Below are 22,314 nucleotides of genomic sequence, written 5' to 3' on the forward strand. Positions count from 1 at the left end.
GATCCTGGTCTCTGTGGCTCAGAGAGCTGTCTGGGAAACAGTAAGAGGCGTTTGATACTGGTCTCTGTGGCTCAGAGAGCTGCCTGAGAGACAGGAAGAGGTGTGTGATTCCGGTCTCTGTGGCTCAGAGAGCTGTCTGGGAGACAGGAAGAGGCGTTTGATACTGGTCTCTGTGGCTCAGAGAGCTGTCTGGGAGACAGGAAGAGGTGTGTAATTCTGGTCTCTGTGGCTCAGAGAGCTGTCTGGGAGACAGGAAGAGGCGTTTGATTCTGGTCTCTGTGGCTCAGAGAGCTGTCTGGGAGACAGGAAGAGGTGTGTAATTCCGGTCTCTGTGGCTCAGAGAGCTGTCTGGGAGACAGGAAGAGGCGTTTGATACTGGTCTCTGTGGCTCAGAGAGCTGTCTGGGAGACAGGAAGAGGTGTGTAATTCCGGTCTCTGTGGCTCAGAGAGCTGTCTGGGAGACAGGAAGAGGCGTTTGATACTGGTCTCTGTGGCTCAGAGAGCTGTCTGAGAGACATGAAGAGGTGTGTAATTCCTGTCTCTGTGGCTCAGAGAGCTGTCTGGGAGACAGGAAGAGGCGTTTGATACTGGTCTCTGTGGCTCAGAGAGCTGTCTGGGAGACAGGAAGAGGCGTTTGATACTGGTCTCTGTGGCTCAGAGAGCTGTCTGGGAGACAGGAAGAGGCGTTTGATACTGGTCTCTGTGGCTCAGAGAGCTGTCTGGGAGACATGAAGAGGTGTGTAATTCCGGTCTCTGTGGCTCAGAGAGCTGTCTGGGAGACAGGAAGAGGCGTTTGATACTGGTCTCTGTGGCTCAGAGAGCTGTCTGAGAGACATGAAGAGGTGTGTAATTCCGGTCTCTGTGGCTCAGAGAGCTGTCTGGGAGACAGGAAGAGGCGTTTGATACTGGTCTCTGTGGCTCAGAGAGCTGTCTGGGAGACAGGAAGAGGCGTTTGATACTGGTCTCTGTGGCTCAGAGAGCTGTCTGGGAGACAGGAAGAGGTGTGTAATTCCGGTCTCTGTGGCTCAGAGAGCTGTCTGGGAGACAGGAAGAGGCGTTTGATACTGGTCTCTGTGGCTCAGAGAGCTGTCTGAGAGACATGAAGAGGTGTGTAATTCCGGTCTCTGTGGCTCAGAGAGCTGTCTGGGAGACAGGAAGAGGCGTTTTATACTGGTCTCTGTGGCTCAGAGAGCTGTCTGAGAGACATGAAGAGGTGTGTAATTCCGGTCTCTGTGGCTCAGAGAGCTGTCTGGGAGACAGGAAGAGGCGTTTGATACTGGTCTCTGTGGCTCAGAGAGCTGTCTGAGAGACATGAAGAGGTGTGTAATTCCGGTCTCTGTGGCTCAGAGAGCTGTCTGGGAGACAGGATGAGGCGTTTGATACTGGTCTCTGTGGCTCAGAGAGCTGTCTGGGAGACAGGAAGAGGCGTTTGATACTGGTCTCTGTGGCTCAGAGAGCTGTCTGGGAGACAGGAAGAGGCGTTTGATACTGGTCTTTGTGTCTCAGAGAGCTGTCTGGGAGACATGAAGAGGTGTGTAATTCCGGTCTCTGTGGCTCAGAGAGCTGTCTGGGAGACAGGAAGAGGCGTTTGATACTGGTCTCTGTGGCTCAGAGAGCTGTCTGAGAGACATGAAGAGGTGTGTAATTCCGGTCTCTGTGGCTCAGAGAGCTGTCTGGGAGACAGGAAGAGGCGTTTTATACTGGTCTCTGTGGCTCAGAGAGCTGTCTGAGAGACATGAAGAGGTGTGTAATTCCGGTCTCTGTGGCTCAGAGAGCTGTCTGGGAGACAGGAAGAGGCGTTTGATACTGGTCTCTGTGGCTCAGAGAGCTGTCTCAGAGACATGAAGAGGTGTGTAATTCCGGTCTCTGTGGCTCAGAGAGCTGTCTGGGAGACAGGAAGAGACGTTTGATACTGGTCTCTGTGGCTCAGAGAGCTGTCTCAGAGACATGAAGAGGTGTGTAATTCCGGTCTCTGTGGCTCAGAGAGCTGTCTGGGAGACAGGAAGAGGCGTTTGATCCTGGTCTCTGTGGCTCAGAGAGCTGTCTGAGAGACATGAAGAGGTGTGTAATTCCGGTCTCTGTGGCTCAGAGAGCTGTCTGAGAGACATGAAGAGGTGTGTAATTCCGGTCTCTGTGGCTCAGAGAGCTGTCTGGGAGACACGAAGAGGTGTGTAATTCCGGTCTCTGTGGCTCAGAGAGCTGTCTGAGAGACAGGAAGAGGTGTGTAATTCCGGTCTCTGTGGCTCAGAGAGCTGTCTGGGAGACATGAAGAGGTGTGTAATTCCGGTCTCTGTGGCTCAGAGAGCTGTCTGGGAGACAGGAAGAGGCGTTTGATACTGGTCTCTGTGGCTCAGAGAGCTGTCTGGGAGACAGGAAGAGGTGTGTAATTCCGGTCTCTGTGGCTCAGAGAGCTGTCTGGGAGACAGGAAGAGGTGTGTAATTCCGGTCTCTGTGGCTCAGAGAGCTGTCTGGGAGACAGGAAGAGGTGTGTAATTCCGGTCTCTGTGGCTCAGAGAGCTGTCTGGGAGACAGGAAGAGGTGTGTAATTCCGGTCTCTGTGGCTCAGAGAGCTGTCTGGGAGACAGGAAGAGGCGTTTGATACTGGTCTCTGTGGCTCAGAGAGCTGTCTGAGAGACATGAAGAGGTGTGTAATTCCGGTCTCTGTGGCTCAGAGAGCTGTCTGGGAGACAGGAAGAGGTGTGTAATTCCGGTCTCTGTGGCTCAGAGAGCTGTCTGGGAGACAGGAAGAGGCGTTTGATTGATTCTGGTCTCTGAGGATGTATTGACTGCTTCAAAGACCAGTCCACCTGCCATCACTTTCATCATCTATTCACAGTATCTGGTTGCAGCAGGGACTCTTTGTGTGTGTATGTGTGTGTGCCCGTGTGTGTATTGTCCTTTCCAAATTCCAGTCCTATTGAGTCTGTCATGTGTGTGACAGTTGACTCTGTCTGTCCTGTATGTGACAGTTGACTCAGTCTGTCCTGTATGTGACAGTTGACTCACTCTGTCCTGTATGTGACAGGTGACTCAGTCTGTCCTGTATGTGACAGGTAACTCAGTCTGTCCTGTATGTGACAGGTAACTCAGTCTGTCCTGTATGTGACAGTTGACTCAGTCTGTCCTGTATGTGACAGGTGACTCTGAGTCTGTCCTGTATCTGACAGGTAACTCAGTCTGTCCTGTATCTGACAGGTACCTCAGTCTGTCCTGTATGTGACAGGTAACTCAGTCTGTACTGTATCTGACAGGTAACTCAGTCTGTCCTGTATGTGACAGGTAACTCTGTCTGTCCTGTATCTGACAGGTAACTCAGTCTGTCCTGTGTGTGACAGGTAACTCAGTCTGTCCTGTATGTGACAGGTAACTCTGTCTGTCCTGTATCTGACAGGTAACTCTGTCTGTCCTGTGTGTGACAGGTGACTCTGTCTGTCCTGTATGTGACAGGTAACTCTGTCTGTCCTGTGTGTGACAGGTAACTCAGTCTGTCCTGTATGTGACAGGTAACTCAGTCTGTCCTGTATGTGACAGGTAACTCAGTCTGTCCTGTATGTGACAGGTAACTCTGTCTGTCCTGTATCTGACAGGTAACTCTGTCTGTCCTGTATGTGACAGGTAACTCAGTCTGTCCTGTATGTGACAGGTGACTCTGAGTCTGTCCTGTATCTGACAGGTAACTCAGTCTGTCCTGTATGTGACAGGTAACTCTGTCTGTCCTGTATCTGACAGGTGACTCAGTCTGTCCTGTATGTGACAGGTAACTCTGTCTGTCCTGTATCTGACAGGTGACTCAGTCTGTCCTGTATGTGACAGGTAACTCTGTCTGTCCTGTATCTGACAGGTAACTCTGTCTGTCCTGTGTGTGACAGGTAACTCAGTCTGTCCTGTATGTGACAGGTAACTCTGAGTCTGTCCTGTATCTGACAGGTAACTCTGTCTGTCCTGTATGTGACAGGTAACTCTGTCTGTCCTGTATCTGACAGGTAACTCTGTCTGTCCTGTGTGTGACAGGTAACTCAGTCTGTCCTGTATGTGACAGGTAACTCTGAGTCTGTCCTGTATCTGACAGGTAACTCAGTCTGTCCTGTGTGTGACAGGTAACTCAGTCTGTCCTGTATCTGACAGGTAACTCAGTCTGTCCTGTATGTGACAGGTAACTCTGAGTCTGTACTGTATCTGACAGGTAACTCAGTCTGTCCTGTATGTGACAGGTAACTCTGAGTCTGTACTGTATCTGACAGGTAACTCTGTCTGTCCTGTATGTGACAGGTAACTCTGTCTGTCCTGTATCTGACAGGTAACTCAGTCTGTCCTGTGTGTGACAGGTAACTCAGTCTGTCCTGTATGTGACAGGTAACTCTGTCTGTCCTGTATCTGACAGGTAACTCTGTCTGTCCTGTATCTGACAGGTAACTCAGTCTGTCCTGTGTGTGACAGGTGACTCTGTCTGTCCTGTATGTGACAGGTAACTCTGTCTGTCCTGTGTGTGACAGGTAACTCAGTCTGTCCTGTATGTGACAGGTAACTCTGTCTGTCCTGTATCTGACAGGTAACTCTGTCTGTCCTGTATCTGACAGGTAACTCTGTCTGTCCTGTATGTGACAGGTAACTCTGAGTCTGTCCTGTATGTGACAGGTAACTCTGTCTGTCCTGTATGTGACAGGTAACTCAGTCTGTCCTGTATCTGACAGGTAACTCAGTCTGTCCTGTATGTGACAGGTAACTCAGTCTGTACTGTATCTGACAGGTAACTCTGTCTGTCCTGTATGTGACAGGTAACTCTGAGTCTGTCCTGTATGTGACAGGTAACTCTGTCTGTCCTGTATGTGACAGGTAACTCTGAGTCTGTCCTGTATGTGACAGGTAACTCTGTCTGTCCTGTATGTGACAGGTAACTCAGTCTGTCCTGTATCTGACAGGTAACTCAGTCTGTCCTGTATGTGACAGTTGACTCAGTGTGTCCTGTATCTGACAGGTAACTCAGTCTGTACTGTATCTGACAGGTGACTCAGTCTGTCCTGTATGTGACAGGTAACTCTGTCTGTCCTGTATCTGACAGGTAACTCAGTCTGTCCTGTATGTGACAGGTAACTCAGTCTGTCCTGTATGTGACAGGTAACTCAGTCTGTCCTGTATGTGACAGGTAACTCAGTCTGTCCTGTATGTGACAGGTAACTCAGTCTGTCCTGTATGTGACAGGTAACTCTGTCTGTCCTGTATCTGACAGGTGACTCAGTCTGTCCTGTATGTGACAGGTAACTCAGTCTGTCCTGTATCTGACAGGTAACTCTGTCTGTCCTGTGTGTGACAGGTAACTCTGTCTGTCCTGTATCTGACAGGTGACTCAGTCTGTCCTGTATGTGACAGGTAACTCTGTCTGTCCTGTATGTGACAGTTGACTCAGTCTGTACTGTATCTGACAGGTAACTCAGTCTGTCCTGTATGTGACAGGTAACTCAGTCTGTCCTGTATCTGACAGGTAACTCAGTCTGTACTGTATGTGACAGGTAACTCAGTCTGTCCTGTATGTGACAGGTGACTCAGTCTGTCCTGTATCTGACACAGGTAACTCAGTAACTCTGAGTCTGTCCTGTATCTGACAGGTAACTCAGTCTGTACTGTATGTGACAGGTAACTCAGTCTGTCCTGTATGTGACAGGTAACTCAGTCTGTCCTGTATCTGACAGGTAACTCAGTCTGTCCTGTATGTGACAGTTGACTCAGTCTGTCCTGTATGTGACAGGTGACTTTTAACTGTGGCCTACTCGTGTCAAGTAACTAAAGTAACAAACTATCCCTGGTAACTGCGTAGTGTAGCTGAGAGGTTTTTTGAAACCTGAAATCAGGCTAGAGCCAACCCACCAGGAGCCAATGGGGCCCCTTGTCTCCTATTTCCTACCAGAGAGGAATCATGTTGTCTATGAAATAATTCTAAAAGCTAGAGATCTTTCAGTGGCACACGTTCAGCGGGGTAGCTGAGCACCTGATTGGGTGAAATCAGTCCATTGCCAGCCCAGACAGCTGCTGGATGGGGCCACCTGTCTCCCCCCAGGCTATGATGAGGGTATGGTCTATCTCCAGCTAGGGTAGAGGAAGAGGAGGGTAAAGTGGGCATTCTGCCAGCCACACCTCACAGGGTGTGCTACATATACACACGTAAACACACACACACACACACACACACACACACACACGTAAACACACACACACGTAAATTCAAACACACACTAACAGACCCTTGGGCTGCGGGACACAGTGAATTGTTCCCCACCTCACTGTTCCAGACAGCAAAGGAATGTCTGTCTCACACACACACACACACGCACACGCACACGCACGCACACGCACACGCACACGCACACACACACACAGACAGACAGACAGACAGCAAAGGAATGTCTGTCACACACACACACACACACATGCACACGCACACGCACGCACATGCACACACACACAGACAGACAGCAAAGGAATGTCTGTCACACACGCACACGCACACACACACAGACAGACAGACAGCAAAGGAATGTCTGTCACACACACACACACACACACACATACACACACACATGCACACGCACACACACACACACACAGACAGACAGACAGACAGCAATGCACACACTTAATCACACACTCAACCACAGGTAGCTCGCCTTCACTGCAAAGGTCATAGGGTTATTGACACTAGATATTATGTTTATATTACTGATTTTACTCTTTCCACCACTGTTACATGTCTAGGATGTCCGTTTATTCCCTCTGTGGAATAAACACTCTCTACATCATCAACTACTCACTACTCAGTCTGGCTGCTGCCCTTAGAGTGGAAGTCGTCTGAAACTCCTGAACTATGGCTACAAGCACTCTGAAGAAGGCAATACAAACGTCTTTTAACAATAAAGAAGCATTTAAAAAGAAAATCCCCCTTTGATTATCCTACAAAAAAAGAGAATGTTTCCTTTGCATCTGGAAAGTGGAAATGATGATCATGCAGACAATAGTACCTGTTGTCATGGTTTGTCACTGAGCTTGTTTGTGTTTTATTCGGACAAGACCTTCTGGCAGATGAAACTCTGGTCTTTCTCTCTCTCTCTGCCTCGCTCTCCACTCAATTCAATTCAAGGGCTTTATTGGCATGGGAAACATATGTTAAAAACCTCTTAAGGATCGGCCCCTTTTTTTCAATTTTCACCGAAAATGACATATCCAAATCTAACTGCCTGCAGCTCAGGCCCTGAAGCAAGGTTATGCATTTTCTTGGTACCATTTGGGAAGGAAAGACGCTGAAGTTTGTGGAAATGTGAAAGGAATGTAGGAGGATATAACACATTATATCTGATAAATGACCAACTGTTTTTTTGTATTTTTTTTTGTACCATCATCTTTGAGATGCTAGAGAAAAGTGCTAATGTATTATTCCAGCGCTTGTGCAAGTTATACATTGGCCACTAGATGGCAGCAGTGCACGTGCAAAGTTTTAGTGTAATCCAATGAACCGTTGCATTTCTGTTCAAAATTTTGTATCAAGACTGCCCAAACTGTGCACTCTCCTCAAACAATAACATGGTATTATTTTACTGTTATAGCTTCTGTAAATTGGACAGTGCAGTTCGATTAACAAGAATTGTAGCTTTCTGCCAATATCAGATATGTCTATATCCTGGGAAACGTTCTTGTTACTTACAACCTCATGCTAATCGCATTAGCTCAACTGCCCCTCGGGGGACACACCAACCCTAAAGAAGTTTTTTAACTAGCCAAAGTTAGTGAAGTAGATAATAAACAAAAGTGAAATAAACAATAAAAAGGAACAGTAAACATTACACTCACAGAAGTTCCAAAAGAATAAAGATATTTCAAATGTCATATTCTGTCGATATATAGTGTTGTATCGATGTGCAAATAGTTAAAGTATAGTAAAGTATAAAAGATAAAATAAATAAACATAAGTATGGGTTGTATTTACAATGTTGTTTGTTCTTCACTGGTTAACATTTTCTTGTGGCAACAGGTCACACATGTTGCTGCTGTGATGGCACACTGTGGAATTTCACCCAGTAGATATGGGAGTTTATAAAAATTCAGTTTGTTTTCGAATTCTTTATGGATCTGTGTAATCTGAGGGAAATATGTGTGTCTAATATTGTCAATACATTTGGCAGGAGGTTAGGAAGTGCAGCTCAGTTTCCACCTCATTTTGTGGGCAGTGTGCACATAGCCTGTCTTCTCTTGAGAGCCACGTCTGCCTACTATGGTCTTTCTCAAAATCAAGGCTGTGCTCACTGAGTCTGTACATAGTCAAAGTTTTCCAAAGTTTGGGTCAGTCACAGTGGTCTGGTATTCTGCCACTGTGTACTCTCTGTTTAGGGCCAAAAAACATTCTAGTTTGCGTTGTTTTTTCGTAAATTATTTCCAATGTGTCAAGTAATTATCTTTTTGTTTTCTCATGATTTGGTTGGGTCTAATTGTGTTGCTGTACTGGGGCTCTGTGAGGTCTGTTTGTGTTTGTGAACAGAGCCCCAGTAGTTCATTCAATGTAATTGGAGAATATATTGGGTTCTGGTCATCTTAATAGTTTAGATTATTAAGATTCTTAAGATGATAGATTCTAAGACTTGTATTTGATCATCTATATGTTTTTGCTTTTCATTTCTTTTTATAGGGACAAAAATATTGGAGAAGTGGTTTATCCATACATTTCCATTTTGGATAGATAACTCTTTGTGTTGATGTTTGCTTAGTGTTTTCCAATTTTCCCAGAAGTGGTTTGAGTCTATGGATTGTTCAATTACATTGAGCCGATTGCTGACGTGCAGTTCCTTCATTTTCCGTAGTGTATTTCTGTATTGTTTTAGCGATTCACCATAGTGAAGGCGTAGACTCAGGTTTTCTGGGTCTCTATGTTTTTGGTTGGATAGGTTTCTCAATTTCTCTCTGAAGTTTTTACATTCTTCATCAAACCATTTGTCATTGTTGTTCATTTTCTTTGGTTTTCTGTTTGACATGTTTAGATATGACAGGGAAGCTGAGAGGTCAAATACAGTATACTGGTGAGAGGTCAAATCTACTGTTTAGGTTTTCTACTGCCAAGATTTCACCTTCACTATTACAGTGGAATGTTTTGTCCACAAAGTTCTCTAAAATGGATTGAATTTGTTGTTGCCTGATAGATTTTTGGTAGGTTTCCACACTCTCTCTCTGCCTTTCTTCTCTGTCACTGCCTCTCCCTCTCTGCCTCTCTCCCTCTCTGCCTTTCTTCTCTGTCACTCCCTCTCCCTCTCTGCCTCTCTCCCTCTCTGCCTTTCTTCTCTGTCACTCCCTCTCCTCTCTGCCTCTCCCTCTGCCTTTCTTCTCTGTCACTGCCTCTTCCTCTCTGCCTCTCTCTGCCTTTCTTCTCTGTCACTGCCTCTTCCTCTCTGCCTCTCTCCCTCTCTGCCTTTCTTCTCTGTCACTCCCTCTCCCTCTCTGCCTCTCTCCCTCTCTGCCTTTCTTCTCTGTCACTCCCTCTCCCTCTCTGCCTCTCTCTCTGCCTTTCTTCTCTGTCACTCCCTCTTCCTCTCTGCCTCTCTCCCTCTCTGCCTTTCTTCTCTGTCACTCCCTCTTCCTCTCTGCCTCTCTCCCTCTCTGCCTTTCTTCTCTGTCACTGCCTCTTCCTCTCTGCCTCTCTCCCTCTCTGCCTTTCTTCTCTGTCACTCCCTCTCCCTCTCTGCCTCTCTCCCTCTCTGCCTTTCTTCTCTGTCACTGCCTCTTCCTCTCTGCATCTCTCTCCACTCTCTCTCTGCCCCTCTCTCGCTCTCACTACCTCCCTCTCTCTCCACTTTCTCTCTGCCTCTCTCCCCCTCGCTTGCTATCTCTCTCTAGATATACGCCTCCTGCCTCTCTCCCGTCTCCTCTTTTCTCTTCCCCTCCCTCTCCTCTTCTCTCCCACTCCCTCTCCTCTTCTCCCTCTTCTCTCCTCTCCCCCTCCCTCTCCTCTTCTCTCCCTCCCTCTCCTCTTCTCCCTCTCCTCTCCTCTCCTCTTCTCCCTCTCCTATTCTCTCGCCCTCCCTCTCCTCTCCTCTTCTCTCCCAATCCCTCTCCTCTTCTCCCTCTCCTCTTCTCTCCCACTTCCTCTCCTCTTCTCCCTCTCCTCTCCTCTCGTCCTCCCTCCCTCTCCTCTCCTCTTCTCTCCCACTTCCTCTCCTCTTCTCCCTCTCCTCTCCTCTTGTCCTCCCTCCCTCTCCTCTCCTCTTCTCTCCCACTTCCTCTCCTCTTCTCCCTCTCCACTCCTCTCGCCCTCCCTCCCTCTCCTCTCCTCTCCTCTTCTCCCTCTCCACTCCTCTCGCCCTCCCTCCCTCCCTCCCTCTCCTCTCCTCTCCTCTCCTCTCCTCTCCTCTCCTCTCCTCTCCTCTCCTCTCTCTCCTCTCCTCTCCTCTCTCTCCTCTCCTCTCCTCTCCTCTCCTCTCCCTCTCCTCTCCTCTCCTCTCCCACTCCCTCTCCTCTACTTCCTCTCCTCTCCTCTCGCCCTCCCTCTCCTCTCCTCTCGCCCCCCTCCCTCTCCTCTCGCCCCCCTCCTCTCCTCTCCTCTCCCACTCCCTCTCCTCTACTTCCTCTCCTCTCCCACTCCCTCTCCTCTCTTCCTCTCCTCTCCTCTCGCCCTCCCTCTCCTCTCCTCTCGCCCTCCCTCCCTCCCTCTCCTCCCTCTCTCTCCCTCTCCTCTACTTCCTCTCCTCTCCCACTCCCTCTCATCTCCTCTCCTCTCCCACTCCCTCTCCTCTACTTCCTCCCTCTCCTCTCCTCTCCCACTCCCTCTCCTCTTCTTCCTCTCCTCTCCTCTCCCACTCCCTCTCCTCTACTTCCTCTCCTCTCCTCTCCCACTCCCTCTCCTCTACTTCCTCTCCTCTCCTCTCCCTCCCTCTCCTCTCTCTCCTCCCTCTCCTCTACTTCCTCTCCTCTCCTCTCGCCCTCCTCTCCTCTCCTCTCCTCCCTCTCCTCTCTTCCTCTCCTCTCCTCTCCTCTCCCCTCTCCTCTCCTCTCCCTCTCCTCTCCTCTCCTCTCCTCTCCTCTCCTCTCCTCTCCTCTCCTCTCCTCTCCTCTCCTCTCCTCTCCTCTCCTCTCCTCTCTCTCCTCTCCTCTCCTCCCCTCTCCTCTCTTTCTCTCTCTCCTCTCCTCTCCTCCCTCTCCTCTCCTTCCTCCCTCTCCTCTCCTCTCCCACTCCCTCTCCTCTTCTTCCTCTCCTCTCCTCTCCCACTCCCTCTCCTCTACTTCCTCTCCTCTCCCTCTCCTCTACTTCCTCTCCTCTCCTCTCCCACTCCCTCTCCTCTCTTCCTCTCCTCTCCTCTCCCACCCTCTCCTCTCCTCTCCTCTCCCTCCCTCTCCTCTACTTCCTCTCCTCTCCCACTCCTCTCCTCTCCTCTCCCCTCCCTCTCCTCTCTTCCTCTCCTCTCCTCTCCCTCCCTCTCCTCTCCTCTCCTCTCCCCTCCCTCTCCTCTACTTCCTCTCCCTCCCTCTCCTCTCCTCTCCCTCTCCTCTCCTCCTCTCCTCTCCTCTCCTCTCCTCTCCTCTCCTCTCCTCTCCTCTCCTCTCCTCTCCTCTCCTCTCCTCTCCTCTCCTCTCCTCTCCTCTCCTCTCCTCTCCTCTCCTCTCTCTCCTCTCCCTCTCCCTCTCCTCTCCCACTCCCTCTCCTCTACTTCCTCTCCTCTACTTCCTCTCCTCTCCCACTCCCTCCTCCTCTCCTCTCCTCTCCTCTCCCACTCCCTCTCCTCTACTTCCTCTCCTCTCCTCTCCCACTCCCTCTCCTCTACTTCCTCTCCTCTCCTCTCCCACCCCTCTCCTCTCCTCTCCTCTCCCTCCCTCTCCTCTACTTCCTCTCCTCTCCCACTCCCTCTCCTCTCCTCTCGCCCTCCCTCTCCTCTACTTCCTCTCCTCTCCTCTCCCCCCTCCCTCTCCTCTCCTCTCCTCTCCCTCCCTCTCCTCTACTTCCTCTCCCTCTCCCTCTCCTCTCCCCTCTCCTCTCCTCTCCTCTCCTCTCCTCTCCTCTCCTCTCCTCTCCTCTCCTCTCCTCTCCTCTCCTCTCCTCTCCTCTCCTCTCCTCTCCTCTCTCCTCTCCTCTCCTCTCCTCTCCTCTCCTCTCCTCTCCTCTCCTCTCCTCTCCTCTCCTCTCCCCACTCCCTCTCCTCTACTTCCTCTCCTCTCTTCCTCTCCTCTCCCTCCCTCCTCCTCTCCTCTCCTCTCCTCTCCCACTCCCTCTCCTCTACTTCCTCTCCTCTCCTCTCCCTCCCTCTCCTCTACTCCTCTCCTCTCCTCTCCCACTCCCTCTCTTCTCTTCTCCTCTCCTCTCCTCTCCCTCTCCTCTCTCACTCCCTCTCCTCTCCTCCTCCTCTCCTCTCCTCTCCTCTCCTCTCCTCTCCTCTCCTCCTCTCCTCTCCTCCTCCCTCTCCTCTCCTCTCCTCTCCTCTCCTCTCTCTCCTCTCCTCTCCTCTCCTCTCCTCTCCTCTCCTCTCCTCTCCTCTCCCTCTCCTCTCCTCTCCTCTCCTCTCCCCACTCCCTCTCCTCTCCTCTCCTCTCCCTCTCCCTCTACTTCCTCTCCTCTCCTCTCGCCCTCCCTCTCCTCTCCTCTCCCTCGCCCTCCCTCTCCTCTTCTCCCTCTCCTCTCGCCCTCCCTCTCCTATTCTCTCGCCCTCCCTCTCCTCTCCTCTCGCCCTCCCTCTCCTCTTCTTCCTCTCCTCTCCGCTCCGCTTCTCCCTCTCCTCTTGAGAACTTCGAACAGCCATCACATAGTAGAGAGGTCCAGTCTGTCTGAAAGCTCTTTAAACCATCATGATCCTGTTAACCATAACAAACCAAGCAGTAGGAAACAAATAGCACAAACAGACTGGAAGTCAGGCTATCAAACCAACTCTGTGACTTATTGTCATACCAGACATGTCTGGGACCAGGCTAGGAAACTAAGTAGAAGGGTTTTAAATTAAAGCCTACAATACAGAATACTCATCCTGGCCAAAAGCCAAGTTTAGCTAGTTCCCCCTTCCCCCCAATCCTTAATTTGGCGGGGCATGGACTCTACAAGATGTCGAAGCTAGCCCATGTTGAATCCAGTGCTTTCCACAGTTGTGTCAAGTTGGCTGGATGTCCTTTGGGTGGATGTCCTTTGGGTGGTTGATCTTGATACACACTGGAAACGGTTGAGCTTAAAAGCAGTGTAGTATTCAAACCGGTGCACCTGGCACTTACTACCACACCTCGTTCAGAGGGACTTAAATATTTTGTCTTGCCCATTCACCTTCTGAATGGCACACATACACAATCCATGTCTCAATTGTCTCAAGGCTTAAAAATCCTTCTTTAACCTGTATCCTCCGAAAATAACTTCTGGACATCAGGACTGCGATTACTCACCACAGACTGGCAGAATCCTTTTTCCCCCTTTAATGAGCCTGACGAGCCCGACGTGAACAATATACTGCTTTCTCGGTAACAGGCACCGATCCCTGTGATTTGCATGAAGATGATTTTACATTAAATTACCTTTCGCAGGTTATACCTGTTGTATTCGGCACATATAAACTAATACAATTTGATTTAATTTTGATTTTGTCATGGAAAGAGCAGGTGTTCCTAATGTTTTGTCCACTCAGTATATATATATATATATATATATACTTAGGATATTCCAACCGGAGACAGCTGAACAACATGCACCGTGTTGGGAACATGTTTACTTCAGGCACTTCCTTGAGATAGGATGATTTCCATATTGGATAAAATAAAACATATGAAATGTGAAATATGAAAAACACGTATCATTATTTTTTTCAACCAATATAACTGTGTGAAAAAAAAATAAAAAATCAGCTACCTCCATCTCCGGTCTATATAAAACATTTCCTGATTGGATCCAAACTGTCAGAACGATAGTTAGTTAGCAAGTCTCCAGCAGAGAACAGCTGGGAAATTGTCATAAAAACATCTTGTTGATCAAGCTGATGAAAACCTCTTTTCTTTTTTTTTTACTGAACATTTTACGTGTTATGTAGGGTTGCTTATGACTGGCAATCATTATTATGACGCTGAAGCACCTGGCAGACAGAAGCAGACTGGGAAAAACTAACTATACGCCTCTTCTCCGTTGTGCACTAAATAGTGAATAAAGAAGATGCCCTTTCGTGACGTATTCCTGCTCTGTTACCGTAGGGACTCAGTAACAACGATGTACAGGGGACTTCTGTATCACAGACCGGAATCTAATTGTCAAAGATAAATCAAAAGTAAAGCTCACTAAATGTACAGGGCTCTCTGCATCTTTCCTGTTCACAGTGTTTAAATGGCATTTCTCTCTTCATACCTCGGTCTATCCCTGAACACCACAGGGGCTTTGGAAATAATGGGCCAGTTTTCTAGGGGAACAGGGGCTTTGGAACATAATGGGCCAGTTTTCTAGGGAAACAGGTGCTTTGGAATATAATGGGCCAGTTTTCTAGGGGAACAGGGCTTTGGAATATAATGGGCCAGTTTTCTAGGGGAACAGGGGCTTTGGAACATAATGGGCCAGTTTCTAGGGAACAGGGGCTTTGGAATATAATGGGCCAGTTGCTAGGGAAACAGGGGCTTTGGAATATAATGGGCCAGTTTCTAGGGGAACAGGGGCTTTGGAATATAATGGGCCAGTTTTATATGGGAACAGGGGCTTTGGAATATAATGGGCCACTTTCTAGGGAAACAGGGGCTTTGGAACACAATGGGCTAGTTTTCTAGGGGAACAGGGGATTTGGAACATAATGGGCCAGTTTTCTAGGGAAATGCACAGAATTAAAAGTTCTTGCACTGTGACCGTGATAAACTGAATAATGTGATGTGGTCGGTGGAACATAATGTGCCAGTGTTTTAGTGAAACCGGTGATTTGTAACATAAAGTCATTTTTTGTTGTCCTTGGAACCAGATAAGAACACTTTACCTGGACAAAATGTATGACCAGGGTTTTGTAGAATAGATGAGTTTTGGTTATGTAGCGTATAGCTGTGGGTTTAAAAAGCTCTGCATTTTTGTTGTGTAGGATCAGACCCCTTTTTTTCAACTTTGGCCTAAAATGACAAACCCAAATCTAACTGCCTGTAGCTCAGGACCTAAAATGACATACTCAAATCTGACTGCCTGTAGCTCAGGACCTAAAATGACATACCCAAATTTAACTGCCTGTAGCTCAGGACCCAAATCTAACTGCCTGTAGCTCAGGACCTAAAATGACATACCCAAATCTAACTGCCTGTAGCTCAGGACCTAAAATGACATACCCAAATCTAACTGCCTGTAGCTCAGGACCTGAAGCGAGGATATGCATATTATTGATACCATTTGAAAGGAAACACTTTGAAGTTTGTGGAAACGTGAAACTAATGTAGGAGAATATAACACATTAGATCTGGTAAAACAAAATACAGAAAAAATAACATAAATTGTATTGTTAGTTTCTAAAAAAAATCCCCATAATCTTTGAAATGCAAGAGGAAGGCCAATTTATGATTTAGGAATCTAGGCGCAATTTAAAGTTTGGCAGATAGATGATAGCAGTGTATGTGCAAAGTTTTAGACTGATTCAATGAACCATTGCATTTCTGTTCAAAATGTTGAATCAAGACTGCACAAATGTGCCTAATTGGTTTATAATAAATTTCCATAACGGTGCACTCTCACAAACAATAGCATGGCATTCTTTCACTGTAATAGCTACTGTAAACTGGACAGTGCAGTTAGATTAACAAGAATGTAAGCTTTCCGTCCATATCAGATATGTCTATGTCCTGGGTTATTTTCTTGTTACTTAAGTTATGCTAATCACATTAGCCTACGTTAGCTCAACCGTAGGGGGGGGGGGGGTTTGGGGTGCACCAATCCATTAGAGGTTTTAAACAACCCTGCATTTTCATGACATGAGTTGCTGATGGTTTGCAATAGGGGACTATCCGTCTTTATTCGTATTGACACATGTATTATGTACATGTTCAAAATATCATACTGTTCTCGAGTCCTTCTGACAATGAGTTATTTTTAGGGACGGTGGTGGCTTGACATGTTCTATTTTATTTAACCAGGAATAACACTGGCCAGAGCCTTGGTCAAGAGTAGTGCACTATATTGGGAATAGAGTGCCAATTGAGGACTAAAGTAGTGCACTATATAGGGAATAGAGTGCCAATTGAGGTCAAAAGTAGTGCACTATATAGGGAATAGAGTGCCAATTGAGGTCAGAAGTAGTGCACTATATCGGGAATAGAGTGCCAATTGAGGTCTAAAGTCGTGCACTATATAGGGAATAGAGTGCCAATTGAGGTCAAAAGTAGTGCACTATATAGGGAACAGGGTGCCAATTGAGATGCACACACTGACACGTGTTGTAATCTTGAATGATTATGAGTGGTAGGAAGCCAGACAGGCAGGTGAAATTGTCCAGTCCTCTTCCCCATTTTTCTAAGTTATATAACACTGTCAGATGTAATTGTTCTTCTAAGTGAAAAATCTCTTATCGTGAATTTGGACTAATTTGTATTGTTGGTCTCTCTCTCTCTCTCTGAAACCCAGCATGACATACACACTCATTGCTTCATTCCCTTCATAGCAAGTCCTGCAGCCTGTATTCAAGGTTGAACGTAACAGTGTTCTGCTGCACTATTTATGAATAGGGTGCCATTTGGGATGCAGATAGAGAGAGTTGGAGGACAGACAGCAGCTTACTCTAGGCCATTCATAGTTCAGTACTTTTTTAGCAGAGCCCTATACAGGTGTAGGATCTTAATTTGACTAGTTTCTCACAGCAGGGGAATAATCCTGCAGCAACAGGAAATGTGAATTATTATGTGGATTATAATTAATTAACATTTTTGTAGAGGTTGATATAATTTTAGTTAGGGCAAATCAAGCCTGACATTTTAAAGTGGAAATTACAAGCTATGGGAAGCCTACATTTTACATTTTAGTCATTTGGCAGATTCTATTATCCAGAGCGACTTACAGTTAGTGCTAGGCGAAACAATCACATATCACAGTCATAGTAAGAACATTTTTCCTCAAAGTAGCTATCAACAGAGTCAGCGCTAGTAGGGGGAAAAAATCAATTGCAAGTATTAGTTCACAATATATATATATATATATATATATATATATAAATATGATGCACTACAAGTTTCATTTCAAGCAGAAATACTCCACCCTCAAGTGTCACCAAAACCACCACTACTACCACCACCACCACCACCACCACAACCACCACCACCACAACCACCACTACCACCACAACCACAACCACCACCACCATCACAACCATCACCACCACAACTATCACCACTACCACCACCACCACCACCACCACAACCACCACAACCACCACTACCACCACCACCACAACCACCACCACCATCACAACCATCACCACCACAACTATCACCACTACCACCTCCACCACCACCACAACCACCACCACCATCACAACATCACCACCACAACTATCACCACTACCACCACCACCACCACCACCACCACCACCACCACCACCATCACAACCATCACCACCACAACTATCACCACTACCACCTCCACCACTACTACCACCACAACCATCACCACCACCACCACTACCACCACAACCACCACTACCACCACCACCACCACCACAACCACCACTACCACCACCACCACAACCATCACCACCACCACTAACACCACTACCACCACCACCACCACTACCACCACCACCAACACCACCAACACCACCACCACCACTACCACTACCACCACAACCACCACCACCACCACCACCACCACCACCACCAGCATCACCACCACTACCACCACCACCACCACAACCATCACCACCACCACCACCACCACTACCACCACAACCACCACTACCACCACCACCACAACCACCACTAACACCACCACCACTACTACCACCATCAGCATCACCACCACCACCACTACCAGCACCAGCACCATTACCACCACCACCACAACAACCACCACCACCACCACTACCACCAAAACCATCACCACCACCACCACAACCATCACCAACACCACTACCACCACCACAACCACCACCACTACCACCACTACCACCACTACCATCACTACCACCACAACCATCACCACCACCACTACCATCACCACCACCACAACCACCACTACCACTACCACCACCACCACTACCACCACCAGCATCACCACCACTACCACCACCACTACTACAACAACCCCCACCACTACCACCAACATCACCACCACCATCACCACAACCATCACCACCACTACCACCACTACAACCACCACTACCACCACCACCACTACTACCACCATCAGCATCACCACCACTACCACCACCACCACAACCATCACCACCACCACTACCAGCACAACCACCACTACCACTACCACCACTACCACCACTACCACCACCACCACAACCACCACTACCACCACCACCACTACTACCACCATCAGCATCACCACCACTACCACCACCACCACCACAACCATCCCAACCACCACTACCAGCACAACCACCACTACCACCACCACCACAACCACCACTACCACCACCACCACTACTACCACCATCAGCATCACCACCACTACAATCACCACCACCACCACCATCACAACTATCACCACTACCACCTCCACCACTACTACCACCACCAGCATCACCACCACCACCACTACCACCACAACCATCACCACCACCACCACTACCACCACCACCACAACCATCACCACAACCACTACCACCACTACTACCACCACCAGCATCACCACCACCAGCACCACCATCACCACCACCACCACCACTATCACCACCACCACAACCACCACTACCACCACCACCACTACTACCACCATCAGCATCACCACCACTACCACCACCACCACCACAACCATCACCACTACTACAACAACCCCCACCACTACTACTACCACCACCAACATCACCACCACCAACACCACTACTACTGCCAGCATCACCACAACCACCACTACCACCACCACTACTACCACCATCAGCATCACCACCACTACCACCACCACCACCACAACCATCACCACTACTACAACAACCCCCACCACTACTACTACCACCACCAACATCACCACCACCAACACCACTACTACTGCCAGCATCACCACCACTACCACTACCACCACCACTACTACTACCACCACCAACATCACCACAACCACCACCACTACTACCACCAGCATCACCACCACTACCACTACCACCATGACCACCACAACCACCACCACCATCACAAGGAGCAAAATGAATAAATAAATACTGTACGGGGAGAGGTAGTTGTTTGGGCTAAATTATAGATGGGCTATGTACAGGTGCAGTAATCTGTGAGCTGCTCTGGCAGCTGGTGCTTAAAGCTAGTGAGGGAGATAAGTGTTTCCAGTTTCAGAGATTTTTGTAGTTCGTTCCAGTCATTGGCAGCAGAGAACTGGAAGAAGAGGCGGCCAAAGGAAGAATTGGTTTTGGGGGTGACCAGAGAGATATACCTGCTGGAACGCGTGCTACAGGTGGGTGCTGCTAAGGTGACCAGCGAGCAGAGATAAGGTGGGACTTTACCTAGCAGGGTCTTGTAGATAACCTGGAGCCAGTGGGTTTGGTGACAAGTATGAAGTGAGGGCCAGCCAACGAAAGTGTACAGGTCGCAGTGGTGGGTAGTATATGGGGCTTTGGTGACAAAGCGGATGGCACTGTGATAGACTGCATACAATTTATTGAGTAGGGTATTGGAGGCTATTTTGTAAATGACATTGCCGAAGTCGAGGATAGGTAGGATGGTCAGTTTTACAAGGGTATGTTTGGCATCATGAGTGAAGGATGCTTTGTTGCAAAATAGGAAGCCAATTATAGATTTATCTTTGGATTGGAGATGTTTGATGTGAGTCTGGAAGGAGAGTTTACAGTCTAACCAGACACCTAGGTATTTGTAGTTGTCCACATATTCTAAGTCAGAGCCGTCCAGAGTAGTGATGTTGGACAGGCGGGCAGGTGCAGGCAGCGATCGGTTGAGAAGCATGCATTTATTTTTTACTTGTATTTAAGAGCAATTGGAGGCCACGGAAGGAGAGTTGTATGGCATTGAAGCTCGTCTGGAGGGTTGTTAACACAGTGTCCAAAGAAGGGCCAGAAGTATACAGAATGGTGTCAAATCAAATCAAATGTATTTATGGAGCCTTTCGTACATCAGCTGATATCTCAAAGTGCTGTACAGAAACCCAGCCTAAAACCCCAAACAGCAAGCAATGCAGGTGTAGAAGCACGGTGGCTAGGAAAAACTCCCTAGAAAGGCCAAAACCTAGGAAGTAACCTAGAGAAGAACCAGGATTTGTGGGGTGGCCAGTCCTCTTCTGGCTGTGCCGGGTGGAGATTGTAACAGAACATGGCCAAGATGTTCATAAATGACCAGCATGGTCAAATAATAATAATCACAGGCAGAACAGTTGAAACTGGAGCAGCAGCACGGCCAGGTGGACTGGGGGCAGCAAGGAGTCATCATGTCAGGTAGTCCTGAGGAATGGTCCTAGGGCTCAGGTCCTCCGAGAGAGAGAAAGAAAGAGAGAAAGAGATAATTAGAGAGAGCACACTTAAATTCACACAGGACACCGGATAGGACAGGAGAAGTACTCCAGTGTCGTCTGCATAGAGGTGGATCAGAGACTCACCAGCAGCAAGAGCGACATCATTGTCCTAGGACCATTCCATAGAGGAGAAGGTATGGTGGGATTCGAAACGGTCGGTAATCTGTTTGTTGACTTGGCTTTCGAAGACCTTAGAAAGGCAGGGTAGGATAGATATAGATCTATAGCAGTTTGGGTCAAGAGTGTTCCCCCCTTTGAAGAGGGGGATGACCGCAGCTGCTTTCCAATCTTTGGGAATCTCAGACGACACGAAAGAGAGGTTGAACAGGCTAGTAATAGGGGTTGCAATGATTTCGGCAGATAATTTTAGAAAGAAAGGGTCCAGATTGTCTAGCGCGGCTGATTTGTAGGGGTCCAGATTTTGCAGCTCTTTCAGAACATCAGCTGACCGGATTTGGGAGAAGCAGAAATGGGGAAGGCTTGGGCAATTTGCTGTGGGGGGTGCAGTGCTGTTGACTGGGGTTGGTGTGTACATCTGAATATGACAGTACAGAGGAAACTGGAGGGTTGGTGTGTACGGTGCCTTCGGAAAGTATTCAGACCCCTTGACTTTTTCCACATTTTATTACTTTGCAGCCTTGTTCTAAAATAGATTTTTTTAAATTGTATACGAATCCTCCACAATCTCCACACAATACCCCATATAGTATATATATATATATATATATATATATATATATATATATATATATATATATATATATATATATATATATATATATCCAAACATGGCACTACAGAGGTTACTAAAGTACCTCTGTATTTCAAGTTCAACATTTTATTATGTTCATTTCTCATAAAGAGAGCAAACTAGATATACAATAAAGGATAACGCTCTCCAATGATACAGTGAGTATACCTCTTTTGACTGTCACCCAACTCCTGCTCACTTCTGTAGTGTTACCTTTGTGGCAATCCTCACCTAAATCAAACCTAAATCAAACCAGGGAGTTTTCTGAGGGATAAATGTGCAAACGGCGCTTGATAAGGTTTATAAGCCATTGTAATATAGCCGTTGTAATATATCTCTGTCAATCAACTGACTGACTGCATCCCAAATGGTAGCCTATTCCTTTTATAGTGCACCATAGGGCTCTGGTCAAAAGTAGTGCACTATATAGGGAATAGGGTTCCATTTGACACGCACACTCTCTCAGGACAGATTGAACCCAGGAATGGGTTGTACAAGCTTAGTCAGTTGACATTTGGCCTGTATTGTGCGCCAAATTGATTTTCTCTGAACTGAATGATTAGTTTTTGGTTTTATTTAATTAAATATGCAGATTGAAAGCACATTTGTCTTATGAAAGGCAATTATGAGCATATATACACCAATGCATTGCTGCAAGAGTCTGTAAAATCTCTAAGTTTTCCATGCAGAACTCTCAGTAATGCAAGTTGAGTTCCGTTGGTTCTACCGCAAGTTCTATGAGTTCTATGAGTTCTGCCATTTAGTCTGTACATTAGTCTGTACACGCATGTAATGTGTTTGACATGTTATGTTTTAACACAGCATTTTACATGTTTTATGCTCGTGGATCATTTTTTTTAAAGACGATATTGGCTACCCTATTAACCAGTCAGATGTATTCATTTGTTTCAACGACAGCAAATATTTGTAAATATTA

The 22,314-nt window shown here is 47.5% G+C and overlaps 1 protein-coding gene across 1 annotated transcript; it reads left to right on the plus strand.

Moving 5' to 3' along the window:
- Positions 1 to 516: 516 nt before the first annotated feature.
- Positions 517 to 18,858, plus strand: LOC121847659 (basic proline-rich protein-like; the record flags this gene model as incomplete). Its single annotated transcript, XM_042329605.1, has 11 exons — positions 517 to 524; positions 765 to 842; positions 1,030 to 1,107; positions 1,242 to 1,319; positions 1,560 to 1,637; positions 1,772 to 1,849; positions 1,984 to 2,061; positions 2,143 to 2,220; positions 2,302 to 2,432; positions 17,196 to 17,460; positions 17,493 to 18,858. Coding segments are annotated over exons 1-11 (2,316 nt in total), but the record flags the coding sequence as incomplete, so codon positions are not given.
- Between the last annotated feature and the right edge of the window lie 3,456 nt (positions 18,859 to 22,314).

Source organism: Oncorhynchus tshawytscha, linkage group LG10, assembly GCF_018296145.1.
Source record: "Oncorhynchus tshawytscha isolate Ot180627B linkage group LG10, Otsh_v2.0, whole genome shotgun sequence".
Classification (NCBI taxonomy): domain Eukaryota; kingdom Metazoa; phylum Chordata; class Actinopteri; order Salmoniformes; family Salmonidae; genus Oncorhynchus; species Oncorhynchus tshawytscha.